This window comes from Spea bombifrons, chromosome 3 (assembly GCF_027358695.1).
Source record: "Spea bombifrons isolate aSpeBom1 chromosome 3, aSpeBom1.2.pri, whole genome shotgun sequence".
Classification (NCBI taxonomy): Eukaryota; Metazoa; Chordata; class Amphibia; order Anura; family Pelobatidae; genus Spea; species Spea bombifrons.
Window position 1 is genome coordinate 93,099,166 of NC_071089.1, and position 21,616 is coordinate 93,120,781.

Consider the following 21,616-nt stretch of genomic DNA (forward strand, 5'->3'; position numbering starts at 1 on the left):
GTATAATTTTTTTATCGTGTTTTTCCGTTAGCAGATTCAAAAATTATACTTGGCTACAGCTCAGAAATCCAAAAATAAAAGCAAAAGAAACATTTAAAAAATATTTTTGCTATCCCTTTTCCCCATTATATTTTTTTCTTGCATAACTTTCTACAAAGTTATTTTTCTCTTATGACACATTCAGCAAATTGTAGTCTTCATGGATGAAAATCTAGAAAATAGTTTTAATATTTAAATCGTGAGTTGCGGGTGATTTAAACATATCATCTCATTTACTAAAGGCCAGACTGTGAATAAAAAATGAACTGAGCTCCAAGCCCAAATGTCATAGTGCCAATATTTTGTGTCTTAGCCCCAAATTAAATACCCATCACACTTTGCCACACTGATGCAAGCATACTGACCACTCTCAGCCACACTGACACAAACTCAGTTACCACTCTCACACAAACTAGATTTCCACAACCAAACCCACAGGTTGAACACATCCGAATATGTACATATTCCTGACGCTAGTGTGTGCTTAAGTGAATGCCCTGGGCAATGCATTTCTAATCAATGTGCCTCTATCGGTAAAAGTTTTAAGGACTTTTACTAGAAACATGAACAATCCTAGATCCAGACTTTTGCTATCTTATGTTTCTAAACTATTTTCTATACAAATTCGCCAGCAGCTGTTGTTTTCCTTCTGTTTCATCTAACATGTGTTATGCTGGATTTTTGGGTAATTAAAGGATGTTTGTACAATTAAATAATTAGATAAGATTTAAGAGGTTAAATACACCTACACATATGGATGTTTTCTACTCCAACATTAACCCCTTAAGGACAATGGGCGGTCCCTAAACCCATTGAAAACAATGCATTTTGAGCCCGTACATGTACGGCGTTTGTCATTAAGGGGTTAAAGAGGTTACAGAATCTCACACTCCCTTCTTCACTGCTTATCATCTGCAGCACATCCCTTTCCGCACTCCTTCACTCAATACACTGCTGCTCACCCTAGATCACTGTGGTTGTAGAAAGCATTCCCAGTATGATGTCACTATGCTGTAATGATGGACCAGCCCAGTGATCCTCTTCTGAAGGAAGGAGCTGGTCTTCCATAATCCTAAACTCAAATGGTGAGAACTTTTTACATGTTTGAATATGCAGTATACAGGGTCATATCCACTCTTCATACAGAAGGAATTCCCCATGGTTGGTCTGTCATGTAACATAGTTAAAAAGTGAGATGAAATATTTATCCCAGTTCAGTTCACCTGCAACTCACTGCTTAGTGAATAATCTTCAATTGTGAGCCATATGTATTTCTGAGAAATATATAAAGTATATACCAAAGATGATTTTCCCTATTTCTCTTGCAGAACCATCTTAACTCCCCAAGAGACCAATTATACAGTAAGAAAATATATTGCATATCAAAAACAAATGCACCATCTCTTCATTGACATTGACATAATATTTCTCATACCACTTCATATATCTGCTGTTTCGGCGCAAGCAAGAAAGCTTGGAGTTAAATGGTAAGAAAGAAATAATAATGGGTTATAGATGTGCTTGCAGGGTAGGTGTTCAGCATTAGCAACCCCAGTAACAGATACTACAGCAGGTAACTGGAAGCTCCAGTATACAGATATTGATCCAGTACTATATACAGGGCACTGGTATAACCATGCAGTCCTTTTCTTCATGCAGCGTATTATGATCGGTAGTCCTTTTTACTGTACGGTTTGTTTCCCAAAATGTTGTCAACCTCATTCACTATATGGGACGTCATCTTTGGCAGAACCTACAGGAGAAAGGGGGCCAGGGATGATGTGAATAAAAATAAAAAGTGAAATTATCATTCATTCATTCTCAGTAATGATAGGTTGTTTTTATATGACAGATCTGCTGGGTGTTATTTGTTTAACATACTAAAGAGCATGTGCAGGAAGAGACCCAAAACTCTGCGCTTAGAATTTCAAAGGGAAGCCCCCCTCCTCAGGCAGTATAAATCATCGGTGTAATTTATAAAAATTCTGGTGAAAAGTCTAATTCAGTAATTATAATACAGTAACACTCGTTTGGATGCTATGTAGGAGAGACCCCGTTTCTGCCTAATTCAGACACGCAGGAAGAAGCCCATACATTGTCCTTCCTTTCTGTTGTGTCAAATGGTACATCTATGGTTAGGGAATAAGGCTTTATAAGTTCTGTTACTAGACCAACTCCAGAGGCTTACCAAAAATGTATTTAAGTTTAATATGACCGGGCAATGAGGCCATTCAAATGAGAAGATTTACTAGAGCAGACAGCAAACTGACTAGGAAATCACCAAATATACACTTATCTTCATGTGCATATACATTTCAAATATGATAGCAGTAAGTACCTGTATGGCTCCAAGGTTTTCTACCAGTTGTTCTGGATTAGAGGACCCTAAGAGGACAGAACTTACCCCCTCATTCCGCAGGCACCAAGCTGCACGAGAAGACAGAAAAATTTACTAATGGTTTCATCTGAAACACAACAACTGATATGGGAAACAAGACGCCACATCCTCTGGAGGTTCTTAAACTCTATAAAGGGCCTGAAATAGCCCCTGTTATAAACCCTAGATTCATTACTCGAAGAACCGGCTATGTTTGGATGTATCAGTCTGTCTACACCCAGGCAAGTACCGGCAAGGAGGGGGTACTTGTGGGAATTTTATCCACATCAGTGCTAAGGCCATATGAAGTGTTATGAAAGCAACCTGGGGAAATCCAGTGGTTTGGAGAATTAAGTGGCAGGATGTATTGAATGAAGGAATGGGGTGCAATGAAGGAGAAGTGGAATGAAGGAAATATAATTGGCTTTGCCTAAAACTGCTGGTTTTAATTCATGTTTCTTACCTACAGCTAGCTGAGGCAGTGTGCAACCAAGGCGCTCTGCAATCGGCAATAAATCTTTTAGTTTTGCTTGTTGTTTTCGTCCTTCTTCACTTAATATTTTATCTTTTAACCACTGGTAGCACTGAAAGGCAGGACATGATATAATTAGAACATAAATTGCATTTAAACAGAATAAAAAGAAAAAATGATAAAATAGTATATAAAGTTGTGTACATCCAGTTACAAGGAAAATCTCTGATCTTCCCAGCTGCCCGGTTTAACATTAAGGAGGACTGTGCTGAGCTGGCATAGCCTCCACAGTCACATGGAAGTGAGGATGATGGGGCAGAGGTGGGTCAGGCATAGGGATGCCCCCAAGGTAAATACATCATTGCTACAGAGCCTAAAATACCAGCCAAGTTGCATGGTGCTGTATCAAAGATACTACTTAATACTGCAGGTGATACAGTAAAAATGTTCAACATATTATACAGTATATACAATATAGCAACCGTAGGATACAGTTACAATGTATGAGTCATATTGCAGTATCATAAGGGCTGCTGTAACAATGTGTCAGAAATAAAATATTTCTGCTTATACATTGATACATTGTAGTAATACTATGGAGTAAATAACAGAGTATGATAAGAACAATAGCAAATCTATGGCATACAACACATGTACCCATCATTCTGTTCAGGAGCTGTATCTGAAGCAAAAGTAGTCCAACTAATACCTTTAGTGACGCTCGAGCACTTTCAGGAACACCATTGTCATATTTTCCAGAAATAATCCCACATGCAAGTGGAGACCACGTCATCGCACCGACACCTGAGACAAAAAATAAGTATTTTTGATGCATAAAATGTATGTAACATTGGAATTTTGTTATTTGATAAACTTTCTATAAACAATGTAAATAGACACCAGACATATAAATGCAATAACCAGCTATGTAGACATGAAGTATGCATCTGCTAATTCCACTGCTCTCAGAAAAATGACATGTGAGATACTATTATTATGTTTATCTTTTATTTATATAGCACTAACAAGTTACACAGCGCTTCTTACAGTGCATGTATTCAGGGTTTATGACAATAGGGAATGAAGAGAAACAAAGCATGGAGAAAGACGAGAGGCGATGTGGGGGTTGTATTATTGGAAGATAAGTTCTAGCCGCAAATTTGGTACGCTTAGCTGAAGAAATGGATTTTGAGGTTTTTCTTTAATATTGAGAAGCAAGGTGGTAGGTGGAGGTTTGGTGGAAGTGAATTCCAGAGGTATTGGGCAGCACAAGTGAAGTCTTGTAAACTTAAAAGGGAAGAGGTGATGAGCAAGGAGCAAATGCCCACCGAAAGAATGTAAGGATCAAGCAGGGGAGTAGTTTGTTATGTGGGCAGAAATGTATGGGGGAGCAGTATTATGGTGCGCTCTAGTAGAAGGGTTCTAAATTTTATTCTTGAGATAGCAGGGATAAGGATGTTTACCCCCGAAGGAGAGTGCAGAGGAGGTAATGTCAGGGGTATCTGGGTTTCAGAGCTTAGGTATGAGAATAATAATGACCCCTGATGTAGTAGACTCACTTTTTGTAGAAAAACAAACAAACAAACAAAAAACCCAAAAGGAATCATACATTGATAGATTTAATTTTAGTTTTAAGTAAATCTAATAAGCCAATCTTTAGTTTATAGATTGTATTTCCACATGCTATCATTCTTGATAGATAACTAAAACAGTGGCCTTGTTTAAAGATGCCATTTTTCAACCTTTTTGTCATTTTATTTTAGCTGCTGGCAATTCTACCATACATTAACGTTTTTGAATGACAAAGCCTGGCATTGCGAGACTCAGAAGATGAAATCGGTTACAAACTCAAAGAACTTTCAACAAGTGCCCTTGAGGATTCATTCCTCTTCTAGTGTATTCATCAACTAGAATAAGAACTGTCGAAATTGTTTGATGACAGTTTCTAGATAAAGAAATCTATTGTGTGAATTGAAGGACTTTTTAAAGCATAGAACTTATTCAGATTGTCATTGGGGATGTAAACTTCTCCCAACAGTGTATCAGCCTCAATAAGCATCCTCTACGCTTTAGTTTGTACCGCTATAACATGGAAAGATTTCATATTAATAGATACTCAGACTAGTACTTTACTGAGAGCTTAGAATTAGCAGGACTATGGGTGTTGATACCTATTCTCACCTACTTTCATGTAATTCTTCAACTAATACCCGGTGCCCGAGAGCTGAAGGTTAGCTTGAGGCTAGGTTTCCACTTGGGTTTTTGTCCGGCGTTTTTTTCTTGATGAAAAACGCCAGGAAAACTGCCAAGAAAACTGCCACTGCATTTACCTGCGTTTTGGCGTTTTTTCTGCAGTTTTTTCTGGCGTTTTAGCCTTTCTGTGGAAATTGCTTTTTTTGACCTTAGGCAGTTTTTCCAGCCTTTACAAGTTAGAAGTTTCACCCAGCTAAAAGGGATTAGGATAAATGGCAAGTATCTGCCCTCTCCTGATGTCATTTACTTGGTAGACCCTTTTGTCTCTTTTCTGTGGTTTGTAAGGCATGCTTTATTCCGAATGTCTGCTCCTCTGGGAAGATTGGCCCCAAATGATGGTGCAAATTGTTTGCTGTTGCTTTTGGCACGCAGGATCCGGTCGGGTATGTTTGTTTGTAATGGCATGTTTGTTCCAAATGGTGTAAAATTCAATATGAACCAGTCCAGGACTTTGTTTTGTGTGAAACTGTTTGTTTTCCGCCTATTTCTCGTAGGACACACAGATACTGGGTCCATCCTCTGCATTGTAACTGTGGAAAAAACGCCATAAAAAACGCCAAGACAATAAACCCACATGGCTTTTTCATGGAGTTTTTTCTCTCCCATAGACTTCTATTGGAGAAAAACGCCATGATTTCCTTGCAAAAAATGCCAGAGTGTCAACATGCTGCCATTTTGAAAAACTGCCACAGAGCCCAAAAAAGCAGAAAAACGCCAAAGAGGACTGAAAAAACGCCAGACAGAAAAACGCCAAGTGGAAATGGCATTTTGCGATTTCCTATTGAAGAACAGCTAACATCTGGCTGCTGCGTTTTTCCACTAAAAAACGCCAGGTGGCGCTATTGGCGTTTTTAGCAAAAAAAAACCAAATGGAAACCTAGCCTGACAGTGGTAAGAACCACCTCTATACATTTCTGTGCTGCAACACATGCTTCGCACATTTGCGAGTGAGTAGTAACTTGCATTATTTAAAATGTTAAGTCCTAAGAAAGCATGTTTAGTATATTTATTGTTTCAGGCCTACACTCACGCCAATGTTAGAATCTAACTTCACATAATGCCGAGAGGGCATGGATACCTTTGCACAATACTGATTGCCAACACATAATCAACCATGCGTTCACAATTTCCTTTAGGAAAATTACCTATTTTAATGGTGAAGCCAAAGGTGGGTCAAGCTAGTGATGGAATGTCACTTACCTATTTTATGGTACAATTCTGGCAGCTGAACCTCTACTTTCTCTCTTTGGAAGAGATGGTATTCAGCTTGTTCACACACAGGTGGAATCATGTTGAACTGCCTGGCAACGGAATATGCCTCCTGAGAGGAAACAGTAAGACGAATGTATAGATATAAGATAACATTGTTTTGTCTGATGGAAAAATTATATTTTATTTTAAATTCTGCTGCATTTTACAAAATAGGTGCATATGTGTAGAATGAATGTTATGAGGGGTTAATGACTGCTGCACTAAGGTTAGTAGGTCTGAGTGTATACATTGTGTTGGCGATGTTCTGTTAATGTTGGTGCTAGTTTCAGCATGTATAGTGTTCAATACCGTGTTAGGTTGAGGCAAGCTTGAATGTTATAATGTGGAGATCTATGGTAAGTCCATGTCTCAGATTGGACTGTGAGAAGTAGTGTGGTAAGTACAAGTACATGTGTAAATTGTGAGCAGTACCATAATCTCCATAGCACTCCAGCGTGATGTTCCCCAGTACATAGCCATCCCCTGGTTAATCACATAGGACATTGCCCGAACAATTTCTAGATTAGATCAAAAGACACATTTTAGACGGGTGAAAATCCATAAGCCAATATTGACATTTATCATTTGTCATCAGGGAGTAAACATTGCCTATTAAGTGGTGGTAATATATTGCAAGTAAAACAGATGCCACCCCTCATTTAGTGGACCAATAACATTTAAATTAGAGGGAATTGCTACCTCTCTGATCACTTGCATTCTTTACTTTGTTACAAATCAGTCATTTAACAGCTAAACTGGAGAACTCATTAACCAAGGCAAAAGGGAAGAAGTTCTGTAGCTGCAGCTGAAGCAGCAACCATTTATATCAATCTACTGGTTGCTCAACATTTAGTACTTTTACTTTATCTTCCACACATTAATTATACTCATAGTATATATGGACTAGATGAGCCCCAAAAATTATTTGGATGACTTGTGTACTACAACCAAAAAACTATTTTTCAAGGAAAAAAAATATAATGTATTAGATCACTGGTATGTTATAATCCCAATACCACATAATGTGACCCCCCTCCCAGGACTGCAGCAGACCACAAGGAACAAGCAATGCTATATCAATAGCTAAAACTGGTATTTTCTTAATAGTCTCCTCTGTTACCTCTCGCCTACCATGAATATCATCCATTAAGTACATCCAGTGCAACTTGTCATCCTCTACATTAAGCCTCGGGTTATTAGCTACCTAATTGTCCCTTTGTCTCTAAATTGCTGACTTTTTGTTTGAGAGTCATTTCAACGTGGCTCTGATGCACTGGAGGGCAGTGTTGCTCTAAACGCAATCTTCTCATTCTGCTGCATTCCGCAGAATAAAATGTATCACTGAAACACATTATACACTGTAATCATTTCCTAGAGTGATTAAAATAAGTTTTTGGATGAAAAAAAAATGGTAGTGCTACTATCATTAATATATAACGAAACCACTGTATTTACTTAACATTCCTTGCCACCGTAGTGATGTCATAACAGTTAGCGCATCAATGGACTGGCTGCTAATAGAATGCAGCCTTCCGCAAATGGACAGAAAACGGGGAATGTACAGATTTCCCCCAATTCTACCAACTGTATTAATGTACTTTTTGTGTAATTGTCTGCAAATGTCGTACTGTTGTACACACCTACCTCAATACAAATTGGAACAATGAACAAAATAATTATTTTTAAAACATAATGCACATATCCACTGACGCTTAGCAAGTTTGAAAGAAAGAGTCTTATTTAGTATAAAACTGTATGAAAAAAACATGAGTACATATGCTGATTTGTGTGTATGATACATAATAAGGAGCTGTATCTTGCCTTTTATAAATCAGTCACCCTGCCAGGGCTGATCTGTGCATGTAGATGGCATACTTTAAACTGTCAGACTTTTATAGCGGGCACTCATATGAATTGGTAATTACCACCATCAAAGGAAAAAAGTTAAGCATCAGTGGCAAAGAAGATTATAGTGACTGTAGTATGTTAGGTCTGTCTCGGCTCATCATTTGTATTCAGACATTCTATGACATTGAATAGATTCCTTACCACTGAAAATGATAGGATTTTAGCATAATATTGAATTCATTTTTTATCCTCCTTCTTCCTGCGGTATTTCTATCTAATACTGTTTGATGGTGTTAGGATATCTGTTTTCTGTTGTCCTGCGAGTAGACAAAACGGTTTGAACACTTTTCACAGACTATTGAGATGGATCTGCAACCTACATGGCTTGAATGCCCAAACTATATTGTAGGGGCAGAAATCTTAATTTCTTAGCAGATCGTGTAGGAAGGGTTTTTTTCTAACTAATCAGAAACCAATTCAGGCATTGTTCCATTGTGATATAGGGGAAGACAGTCTGATGCTACCTTATGCATGCTGGATTATATCACAGCACATATAAGCATAGAGCATATGCACGTAGCCTTATTATACTAAAAGTCACGTAATAACTTCCCAATAGTTCCATTTTACTATTCCTTTAAACAACCAGAAAAGGAAAGTCCTCTTTTAGCTGCCCGTGGCACGATGGTCCTGCAGCATTTAGGAATGCTAATGCAATCATCCGTCATCCTTTCAGCCAAAAGATTAATGTGTAAGCATTTGGGGAGGATGACACAAGTTATCAGTTTCAATTTGTCCCCTTCAGCGCACATGCACAAATAAGGTTTGGAATGTTGCTCATCTCTTGGCGTTTTGCTTCTCTAACAGTCCTGCCTGACAGCAGAGTATGTGGTTTATTACGGATTATGTGAAATACAGCAGCCAGAGCAACAGAACGCAGCATCCTGTTTAGCAGCGTGAGCCTTTGTTCAACCTGCCGACTTCTGGGCATTTGCACCTCTGTGAATATTACATCTCGTATGTATTCTCTGAGATAATCTTGGGAACGCAACAGAACTAAACCCCCTGATATTTACATTGTTTGTACTATAGCTCTCGGAAAACACGTCTTTAAATATCAAGTGCAAGTTACATTAAGGTTAACAGGCTTTTAGTTCAATGCACGACACATAAAAAATGGACCTTTGAAGCTGTGATGGCTCTAATGTATACCAGTTGGGTATATTAAATGCTAAACCATTGATCTCTCCTCCATTGTCGATGACTGTTCACGATCTTAGCTTCCCTGAGGGAAATGTTCAGACTCAAAAATGTAGACTTAGTGCAAAAGAAAAAGCATGCGTTCTAGGTAGTTTTGATAAATAAACATACCGGTAGTTATACCAAAATATAACAATAAAATATGCAATCACTTTTATCACTTGCTTGCTAAAATGGAGCTATAAATGAATGTTAATACTACCCAATCTCAGTATTAAAAATATATATATATATATATATATATATATACATACACATAAAATTAAAAAAGCATTACAAGTAATGTATGTATGAGTAACTCATCGCATTGTGTGGACCACTATGATCCAGCCCATCAAATCCAGCCCATTATTCTGATGGGCTATGAAACTGGTTAATTTACTGTGCACCCACAGCCAAGTTCAGTTCACCATGCCGCAATTAGGTAGCCAAAATTAACTTTTTTGAAATAAGGCCATTTTTGGCATATAACAACCATGTGAACAAGCCATTTTCTCTATATTCTTTAAACCCAGCAGGTTGGGTTAAAATGCTGGGTTAAAAGACAGTGGATAAATAGACATAAATGTTGAGGGGGAAAAGTTTGGAAATTTTGTCTTCTCATCTGATTGTTTACTCACATGAAACCTATTCAAACCCTTAAACATGGATCTTCCCAAATATGCACCATTTATGTCTTCCCTGAAAAATGTAGAATTATTCTATCTATTCATGCGGCTACTCTTACATCTGGCCATGAAACCAACTTGCAAAGTAGTAACAGAGAATGGATTAAAGCACTCGCATCAGTCAGTGTAATGTTCACTGTTTATTTGAAGCTGATCATATTCCGGTAGGCTTATGATTCTAGACCTGTCATTGTATAGGGTAGCAACAACAGGATAACTCTCCTCCTATAATGCAAGGCTCATATAGAGTAATTCTGATTGGTTAATTAATTTTTTGTGTCTATTTTGTTATTTTGTGTTTTAATTCTTTGTCAACCTGTAGGTTTAGGGACTGAGATGGTGCCTTTGTACCGTGCTGGAAGTCCACCTACATCTCCACTCTCATTAACCGACGTTCTCAAGGGGAGAGAAGTCTCTCTCTACATCGTGCTGCACATCCCCTCACAATCAATGAGGTACACAGCTGTGTTTATCCTTACAGATATAACAAGTCAAATGCTAGAAATATCTGCTTGGCTGTTAGCTTATTAGATCATGATACTTCTAGAATGGTAAGTCTAAATATATCTAAAGCAATAAATTGTAATAGATTCTAAGCTCACAAGAGCAGTGCCCTCTTCTCCTTCTGTACTATGTCTTGAAATGCGTTAATGTTATTTTCAATTTTCATATTGTCAGTTTTAATGTTGTTGGTAATTATTTTCACTGTCCCCTATTGTAATAATGCTAAGGAATCTACTGGTGCTATATAAATAAATGTAATGTGAAGCAGCTATTATTCTGGGTTCTATCACTTAAGACTGGTGAAGATTGGTGGGCTAGTGTTAAGGCTTCATTTAACACTGGGCTCGTGAAGGAAATATTTAGATAAAAAGATACTATTAGCCTTCAAGCTTCCAGATAAAACATCGCCCATACCAGCAAATGCTGAGGGCCATGACTGAAACCAAGCCGAGTTATCGCCCGGATACACCATAACTCTTAAAATACCTGATTCTTGCTTATCGTTATTTTTGCTTCATACTTTTAAACAACTATTCCATCAAGAGCTCACAGCTGCAAAATGTATTTATTTGTAGTGTTTTCTCCTTTTACCACCTACTTATGAGCCATAAATATAACAAAAGGTAGATCCAAAGATATAAAGGCTGAAAGATGAATTTTTCTAGCAAATAAATTGGGCCCTGCAGTAATTAAAAATTACAGGTTCTGCTGGATGTTTTGAAATTATCACTGAAGAAAAAGTGAGACTAGTGCCCAAAATTGCAGCATGCATTCATTAATGAGGTTTAAGACTTCTGTCTCAATTAACTCTTGCCTTTGCTGCCTCCACTAAAACCACAAAGCATTAGTAAATTTCAAGATTTAAATTAGGGGGAAAAAGTGCAGCCTAAAAATCCACTCCTTTCCATTCTATGGTATTTAAATATTTTTCTATGATACAGATAACCTTATCTTTACAAAAATATCCAGAAACATTTACTATGATATATTACAGTAAATGACAAAAATATCTAAAATCTATGTTTCCAGAGGTGAAACAGAAATTCGTTTCTGACTTTTCATAAAGAGAAAACACAAAAAATAATAATAATTTCCTGGTAACATTCTGGCAATTCCTAGAATTCATATCAATGTCAGAAAGATTTTTGTGATAACAGGCTTGTGCTATATACTTCTGGCAAGCTGTCTGCCCTGAAATCTCTGCTAAATTTCATTTCAAGCCGGTAAGGCAGACACAAACGTTATGAAACCTCAGACAAACCTTCCATGGGGGTATTATTATCTGGGCGGTTGGCAAACACAACATCCACATATTCAAGCTGAAGTCTCTGGAGAGAAGCCTTTAATCCTACAAAAAAATGATATATCAGAACATACGATTAGAGAAAATTCTAAATTAGGTTTTTAGGTGACCTTTCTGGGGGGGAGGGGGGAATCAGCTCTTCTTGTGTCCTGAAATGCTCTCTGGGATTCTATATTTCACTGGATATTAATCTACAAGAATAGGCACTTCTAGCTTTGGTTTACAAAGCCCAACTATGAGGTTTAGCATCATGGGTGTTGTAGTCCAAAACAGTAGAGTGCCAGAGAATGCATATCTCTAGATATATATATACGTCAGTGGAATAACAGACTTGCTATAGATAAGCAGTGATAAAAGCTAACTAATCTAGGGGTTTAGAAATAAAGGAACGGTAGGTCTGATGTAGTTGGGTTACTCTACTGGCCTTGTGTCACTTTTATAAATACAGTGCATTCCATGCCGCATTGGCACATTCAGCTTGTAGGTTTATTTATGATGCACTCGTGTGGCACACTGCATATTTTAACTAAATTAGCTAGATAGTGCAGAATTATTTATATATGGCCAAAAGAAAATTCCCTGGAAATGTTCTAACATGTATTAGGTGATTTATGCATGATTCCTGTAGCTTGCTACATTACAGACTGTAAGCAACAAAATAGAGTTTGACAGAGAGGAAGTAACCGAAGAATCCTTTTTGGATCTGCAACCAAATGCCATAGTAACTGCACTCTTTATCTTAAGGTCATAGCTAAATCTTCAATCAGCATTCTACTCTGTTCCAGAAAATAAAGGGACTTCATAATGAAAACTTTTAATAAGTGCAAATAGCCGAGCCTATATCCTAACATTTCTGCATGTCCAATAGGCCATGAAGAGTGAATGGAGACAAGCCGAGGCGTTAGATAGAGACTGAAATTTTTATATACATTGGTATAAAGAGAAGTTTGATGCAGTAACCTCCTCCTACTAGAACTCTGTAGAGCCGACTGCTTCATCATTCCTTGGAGAGGAACATTCTTCAACAGGATTAACTCACCCACCTCTTGGCCAAATGGACATGATAATTGGCTAAATTGCTTAGGGTCTATTTTAATTTATTAATTAATAAAATACCCTCAAGCTCATCACCTCAAACTCTTAGCGAGAAAGATGACCTTTACCAGCTATGAGCTCCATGACTCTTCGTTTTTGTTGGATGGGATTTAGTCCTAGAGAAATTTAGGACAGCAGACTGTCTGTTTATGCATCTGGACTGGTCACTGCTCAGCATTAAAGCCCAACAGTCAACTAGAACTGAAACTTGTATCAATGAGTAACCTACCTTCAATAATGTGTTTTCTCGAGAGGCCTCTTTCCGTTTCAGCTCTTCAACAAAAAAATAAAAAAAAATCAACATCTACAAATCAGTGCAGAAAGCAATTGAGTGCAGGTCCTGTGCCATTAGAAATGTGCTAGTGTGTCAAGGATGCTATTTAATACATGTATTATTGAAATAAGTCGATTATGATTTTGTGTAGCATTGGAAACCAAATTCCCTTCATACCATATTCCATATACACATCTAAGAATATTCAATAACCGAAATATTCACAGCTAGTGCCAAAGTATCCACGGAGTGTCATGTTTAACCACTAAAGCTCCATGAAACTTCATAGCTAACTGGGCACCTAATGGAGATCACCATAAAGTGGTGGCAACCTGATCAACTTTGTAAGACTATATGTCTACATAAGGGTTAATGCTCCTTGCAAGGATAAGAAGCAGAATACAGATATCACATCATGTTTCTGGGATGATAACGATTAAAATTGTCGAGTCAATTTCTATCACATAGTATTTACATAAAATAATTAAGGAGCTAAGAGATAATTAGGCCTGGAAGAGATACAAGGCTCTGGATATTATCTTTTTAGTGGCTATGTTCATGATGTTTTAAAGATACATTTATGTTCCATACTGTTTGGTGCTTTCCAAAGAAATTCATCCTGTTCGTAGGTTAGAAAGCCCTATAGCGGGATTACAACTCCTATTAACCTAAACCAGCTGCAGCTGGGCTTTGGATGAGAGGAGTTACAGTCTGAGAGATGTAGGTTGATTGGGAGTGTGAAGAGATGTGCTAAACTAAAGCTGTTAGGACCTACATAGTAAAAATTACACGTGTATAAAATGTGGCATGTCAAATTCCCTGTCACTTTCTCCTCCCCATGCGAGATGCCCTGTGAGTATTATAGCTGTACAGAGAGATTATATTTAGAGTTGACTGAAGCAGGAAAGGTTGCTTGGGGCTGATTGTAGATGGGGGATAGGGGCATTGGATTAGAGATCATATATATATATATATATATATATATATATATATATATATATATATATATATATATATATATATATATTACATACACACATATATATACATAAACACATATACATTTATAAAGTATCTGTACAACAAGCCTTTTAATTCACAGACTAGATGGGCTGGTTCTCATCTGCCATTACAATCTATGTTTCCATGTAAAAAGGCAGAGCTGTGTAGGCAGATGGAGGAAAGCCTAGACTGTTGTGTATAAATGAGATACACAATATGTGTATAGAGTTTGTACACAGTGCATTGGGGGGGTATTTTGGATTTCTTAGTAGTGTGTGTGGAATCAGTGTATTTATGTGTTTTAGTCCTGAATCATGTATGAGCTTGACAGCATCTTACATAGATGTGTTAGAATTAGCCAGGATATCTCCTATCTCCTAATACTCCATTCTATGATTTCATTGCTCCAGCCTCTTGACGAAGACTCTTGAATGTCCTTCTACTCACAAGGTAATGCGATGATCACGTAGGTGCCCCTTGAAATAGACCCCAATAGTTTTGCTTGCTGGTTCCATTTTACCGTATTCGATTTGTTTTATACTGTTAGCTGCACTGAAATACTAATCTCAGCTATGTTGTAACTTTTGAGAAATGATTTGACCAAAAGGTGCTTTCCGAAATTTCCAGTTTGTTTGATGTACTTTCTTTTATCATAAGAAAGTATTTCCAGTGAAGTATGATGCCCCATAGAATATAAAGAGTTCTCCAAGTCATCTGGGCATGGGCATTTATATAAAACATAATCACACTTACTTTCCTCCCCAGTATAATTTGGTTGTGATGACCAGACTCGACCTCCTATTGAAAAAAAAATGGTTTAATTTACAAACAAATTTAAAAAAATGTACATAAATAGACTGTGTACCGTTTACTGTTAAATGAATCGTAAAGAAAAATTTAATAAAATAAGGATTTTTCTCATTCTTTGGATTGTCATCGCTATTAATCCTGGCTTTCAAAAGGTGCCATCTGACTATCAGATTGAAATCTCATGTTATTGTTGAATAACGTCGATGCTGTTTCTTTCACACAAAAAACAAGACACTACTTGGTTTTGATAGCCTCTGCAATTAATAATGTATCAGCCATGAACACGCACTGCCAGCGTATCTCATTACAGCAGCAATAAGACGTGTGCCAGCAGAAAATTACATTTGTCAAATGGAAAATAACTTGTTGCATAAAGATGATGCTTAGTTGGCTATGTAACAGTTTTGAAAAAGGTTTTCCCAACATTTTATCTTTATTTAGGATGAGCCACCAGGACATGATGAATATAATGTATTGTGTTATGGCTAGATTGTATTGCATGGCTTCAGTGCCTTTTACTCTATACATGTCATGATAATGCCATTAAACATTGATATCTGCAGATATATTCTGCGATAGTTACGATATTGGGTAGGTAACCTCCAGGCACGGACCATCATTTTGCTAAATGAAAGTGTTCATAGGGACTGAGGGTAACAACACATTGTATTGACCTGGTAAAGGTGTAAGGGTTGGCATTGGGGGTACTAAACTGAAGATTATACTTCATACTATATTATACTTCACTATATTCTCAAGTCGACATTCATACTGAATTACATGTCATGATGAGTAAAACCTGCCATGCGTCGGGTATAACAGACGGCCAGTCTTAAAACACCTAGCATTATATTTTTCCCATTGAGATCCGAGTCTTGACTAATTACATGGTGGTACGAAACATACATGAGTGTCTCACTCATACTTATCCATCAGTCACTGACTTTGTGAGTGTTGTTTTTAATCTGTAAGTTTATAATAACAACAAATATATTTCTCTCAGTTTTCCTCCTTCCAGATTGACAAGATTTAACCTCTTCCTTTGAGAGTGAAAAAAAGAAACTCAGGTTCAAAGTTGCTATTTTTTCCAGAAATTGTTTTTTTTTTCCAGTTTCTTGGCTCAGCTTGTGCTCTGGCTCTTAGAACCAAAGAAAACCTTAGCTTGGATCTGGCTCCGGCATTTGTATCTCACCCCTATAGGGCGCTGGTAAGGACTACTACTCCATCCAGAATCGAATTATACATGAAGGCAAAATAAATTCGGTGCAATCCAAGTATTGTCTAAAATATTGTATCTATTTTTGTGTTGCAGGTGTTAAATCATTTTTATCACTTTAATTTAGTCTCCAAGCAGTGGCCCCAGTCATGGAAATTCTATAAAACTGATTATAAGCTCATTTGAATTGGACCTGCCTCACCTTTTGTTTCAAACTGCTATTTGATGCTCTACTTGTTATGTCCTGTTTGCTTATTATACAGTGCTGTGGAATATGATGGCGCTATATAAATCAATTAATATTAAGAAACCGCAAAAGCAGGACTATTTGATGCTGTGATTCTATGTTCTGGAGTATAGTAATTGACGTATAGATATGTTAGCCACAGACTGGCAACATTTTCCATCAATAACATGTACAAGGGGATGATGCAGTGGAACTGCTGCATAAAAGGTAGTCCCATACAGCACATAAAGCCAGTATTTTGCTTTTAATTTGATTTATTGACAGGGGACCTAATATTAATACCCAATTATATTTAGAAGAAATTAAAATGCGTTTGCTGAAAAAAACATTTGAATAAAAATATGCAGTTACCTATCATAGCGTATTTTATTACACCGATTATAACGCAAATGATAATTATGTCACACAATAAAAGTGGCAAAAAGAGATGAAATGTTGTTTTCAATTTTAATCTAAAATGCAGTCAAAACTGCTGTACCTGGTATTACCTGAGGCTTATCTGCATCCCAAAAGACTACTTCATTAAAAATATTGCTGACACTGTACGCCGTAACACAGCATGTGCGGGAAAACTAAAGCAGTTCCGTTTCCACAGTGGGGAATGCTCCACAGAAAATCCCCAAATGCAACCAATAGATCTTAACCTACAAAGTACCCCATAGTGGGGAGCTAACAGTCTCACCTCCAGTTCTTTTTTCTGATTATATTTCCCAAAATCACTTCTGCCCTGCAAGATAAAAAAAAACATTTAATAATTATATTCAAACTTTATGGTATTTAAAGTATTTCTTTTCACATACAGCTATTGCCTGTTTTTTGTCACCGTGCTTTGCCTAATCTCCTCTATGCGTAATGTACATCATGCTAATCCATTTTATAGCAATCTTCTTCTTGGATCCTCTCCCTTTTAAGGAGTTATTTTTTTTTTTTTTTTTTTTTTTTTTTTTTTTTTATTAGAAAAGTATAAAATATACAGACAGAAAATTCATAAATATACAACTATTTTAAAGACATTCGGAGTCTAATATATAATCGACATACATATAGACAGACACAAATATAAACATATAAATATATTGTTTCAAATAAACATTGGGGAGGAACCTCAGAGGAGAGAAGAGAATTATTTCCATTATATTAATTATTGGGTTTTTATTTTTTTTATTTTTGTCTCGCAATGTCCTGGGCTTTTTTTAGCCAATTAAGGTAAGTCCATGAAGTTCTACCCGTTATATCGAAAGACCAGCTAATGTCCTTTTCCATATTGAGTTGATGGATCAGCTGAGATAAGTAGTGGTCCATATGAAACAACTCAGTAGATTTCCAATTTCTAGCTATTATTATTTTTGCAGCTGCTAGGCAGTGTATCACTAGCGGTCTTTTTTCTTTTGGTATATGTGCTATATTTAAAAGGAGCAACGCAGTCTTGGGGTCCCTATCAACTTTTATATTCGATAATTGATAAATCAATTCAAAGGCATATTTCCAAATTGGAGAGACTAATTTGCAAAGCCACCACATATGTAGAAAAGAGCCGTCTTGATCACCGCATCTCCAACAATTAGGGGCCACATGAGGATACATTTTATTTAATTTTTTGGGGGTTAAATACCATCTATATAATAATTTATATTGATTTTCTACTAAGTTTAGACAATGAACTACCTTATTTATTTGGTAGGCAGCTGTATTCCATTCTTTTAGAGGTATTTTTAAATTTAAATCATTTTCCCAGGATCTTAAACTTGTAGGTGTAGAAGTTTTGTTGCTTAATCTCATTAATTCATTACATTTAGTCACAAGTTTATTTATTTTTTTATGGGAAAAGATAACCTCAAGAGAATTGTTCAGAGGGCTAGTAGACAGTAAGTGTTTTCTCAGAAAACTTATAATACGTAGATATTGGAACATATCTTTATTAGAGAGTTGTATCTTTTCAACCAAGTCTGAAAATAGACAGATCTCATTATTTGTCATTATATCAGAGAAGGTTAAAGTATTTAGAATTGAACATCGATCTAATGTAAAGTCCTCAATAATGTAATGTAAAGTTTTTATGTGTACTGTTTTTATGACTTTATTATGTAAACCTATTCTTTTTTTTATTATATTCCATTCTAATAAAGTTTGAATTAAAGTCATGGATTTTAAATTTATTAGATCGATGTTAGATTTTAAATTGTTCGTCCATAGTAAATATTCTAGGTCATTTTTAGAAATAGCATCAGATTCGATCATATACCAAGGTTCTTCTTTATTTTGTTCTATTTGTAAGAAACTTACATGGGCAATTATATTGGCTTGATATATCCAATGTATGTTAGGGTAATTTAATCCGCCTTGCTTGGTTTTCTTAGAGAGAATCGATTTAGCTATTCTTGGTCTCTTCCCTCTCCAAATGTATGTATCAAATAATGATTGGACCATATCTAACCACGGTCTTGGTATTTTGTATGGTAACATTTTGAAGAGATATGCCCATTTTGGCAATATATAATAGTTAATCGTGTTAACTCTGCCCCACCATGATATGTCAAGATATCTCCACTCTCTTAAGAATTTATTTGATTGTTTATATAAAGGCATAAAATTTATCTCTACTTGATTTTCCGGTTTTGCAGCTATCCGAATTCCCAGATAACTAAACTCTTTATTAGTCCATTTAAATTTATATTTTTTCTCTAAAGTTATTTGTGAATCTAAAACAATATTTTTACTTTGAGCTATTGTTTTATTCTCATTTAATTTATAATTTGAAATCAGGCTATATCTATTAATTTCATTCATTAAGTGGTGCAGAGATGTAAGGGGTTGGGTAAGAGTAACTAAAATATCGTCCGCATATAGAGAGATTTTTAATTCTCTTTTACTGGTTACAAAACCTTTTATATCTGTGTTATTTCTTATTTTTATTGCTAAAGGTTCTATCGAAATTAAATATAATAAAGGAGAAAGTGGGCATCCTTGTCTTGTACCATTGGTTAGATTAAACCAATTAGAACATATATTTGGGCCGATAGTTCTTGCCATGGGGGAAGAGTATAATGTTTTAATTGCCTCATAAAACCAACCTTCGAATCCAAAGGCTTTTAATGTTATGTTTAAATATCCCCATCCAACGCGATCAAACGCCTTTTCGGCGTCTAAAGATAGACTTAAGAGGGGTATACTCAAATTTTCTGATTGTTCTATAATATCAAACATTCTTCTTGTGTGATTACAAGACGATCTGTTCGATACAAACCCACTCTGATCGGTATGGATTATAGAGGGTATTATTAGTTTAAGGCGTGCTGCTAGTATAGATGCATATAATTTTATATCCACATTAATTAAAGAAATTGGTCTATAATTTCTTATATTAGTAGGATCTTTTTCAGGTTTTAATATCGGTAAAATATTAGCGTGAAGGAATTCGGCAGGCGTTTTAGAGCTTAATGCTATTTCATTAAAAGTCGACAAAAGACATGGTGAGAAGGAATCTTTAAAGATTTTATAAAAGCTATTACCAAATCCGTCGGGACCGGGAGTTTTTTGATTTTCTAAATGGTCTATTGCTTTTGTCAATTCTTTTATAGTTATTGGTTGATTTATAGTATCTCTTTGAAGATCTGATATTCTTGGAATTTTTATTTCTTTAAGATATTCATCAATTTCTCTTACTGAAACTCCTTTACTTAGATTATAAAGGTCGCTATAATAATTATTAAATGCTTGGCCAATATCCTCCGGGGATAAGAATATTTTATCTCCTTCAATGATTTTTGATATTTTACTCGCTGATCTTTTATTTTTGAGTTTTTTGGTCAAGATCTTATCTGCTTTATTCCCCTTATAGTAATTTTTTAATTTTAAATTATGAATAGCTTTTATAATCTTATCTTCTAATTTAATGTTTATTTTTTGTTTTATCTCCTTGATTGCTTTTAAATTATCTACTTTAGGAGCGATTTTATTACTGGAAGTCAGTTTAAAGTAATTCATATATAAATCAGACAAATCCAAGTCCCTATTTCTTTTATCTTGTTTACTTATTTTGATAAGATATCCTCTCATTACTGCTTTATAAGAAAGCCAGATTGTAGCCGAATCTAAATCAGGAGTCATATTTTCTTTAAAGAAAAAATCTGACATTCTTAATAAATATTCTCTATTTTCTTTATTTTTTAAGATAAAGTCATTTAACTTCCATGAAGTCGCACCTACTATTCTATTACCAATCTCTATAACATTAAAACTATGATCTGACCATGTATTCTCTATTAGAGACGCTTTCTTAACTCTCCTTATCATAGAAGCACAGCCCAGGCAAAGGTCGATCCTAGAATAAGATCCATATACTCGAGACAGATGTGAATAATCTTTTGTGTATGGATGGAGAGTACGCCAAATATCGAAAAGATCTCCTTTTTTACAAATAGTTGTCAATTTTTTGGCTTGTTTAACTAGGTTTTTATCTACTAAACCATCATTAGGAATTTTTTTGTCTAGAATCGGATCCATTATACAATTGAAATCTCCCGCTATTAATACACAACCTTTTTGAATCTTTTCAGCTCTATCTATAATTTTTTGAAAGAGCAGAATGGGGTTTTTATTTGGGAGATATACATTAATAAAGGTAAATATAGCATGTTCTATTTTGCAAACAAGGATAATAAAGCGACCCTCAGGGTCTAAATCCTGACCTAGAATGTTTATTTGTAAATTTTCCGCAAAAACAATGGCTACACCCCTCTTTTTTTTTTCCGTTAAAGAGGCCTGGATTATTAATGGGAATTTCTTACCCCCCCATGATTGTTTCTCTGACTTTTTCCAATGGGTCTCTTGAAGGAAGGCCACTTGGATATTATTTTTTATTAATGTGTCGTAAAGTAGGCCTCTTTTTCGCGTTGAATTTAGCCCTTGGGCATTGAGAGACATAACTCTTATAGGCATTTATTAACTAATTCTCTCCTCGTTCCCCTTCCCAATTTAAGAATTTTATATAAGCAAGA

General features: G+C 35.9%; 1 protein-coding gene across 1 annotated transcript in view; it reads right to left on the reverse strand.

Moving 5' to 3' along the window:
* Positions 1 to 926: 926 nt before the first annotated feature.
* Positions 927 to 21,616, reverse strand: part of KCNAB1 (potassium voltage-gated channel subfamily A regulatory beta subunit 1) — a 128,219-nt gene continuing 107,529 nt past the window's right edge. The window contains exons 5-14 of the mRNA XM_053458658.1: positions 17,302 to 17,346; positions 15,100 to 15,144; positions 13,300 to 13,343; positions 11,934 to 12,020; positions 6,825 to 6,910; positions 6,342 to 6,462; positions 3,598 to 3,692; positions 2,880 to 3,000; positions 2,378 to 2,466; positions 927 to 1,792 (exon numbers count right to left, since the gene is read on the reverse strand). Of these exons, the coding sequence (XP_053314633.1) occupies positions 1,703 to 1,792; positions 2,378 to 2,466; positions 2,880 to 3,000; positions 3,598 to 3,692; positions 6,342 to 6,462; positions 6,825 to 6,910; positions 11,934 to 12,020; positions 13,300 to 13,343; positions 15,100 to 15,144; positions 17,302 to 17,346 (823 nt within the window). The 3' untranslated portion in view covers positions 927 to 1,702. The remainder of the gene's footprint in view (positions 1,793 to 2,377; positions 2,467 to 2,879; positions 3,001 to 3,597; positions 3,693 to 6,341; positions 6,463 to 6,824; positions 6,911 to 11,933; positions 12,021 to 13,299; positions 13,344 to 15,099; positions 15,145 to 17,301; positions 17,347 to 21,616) is intronic.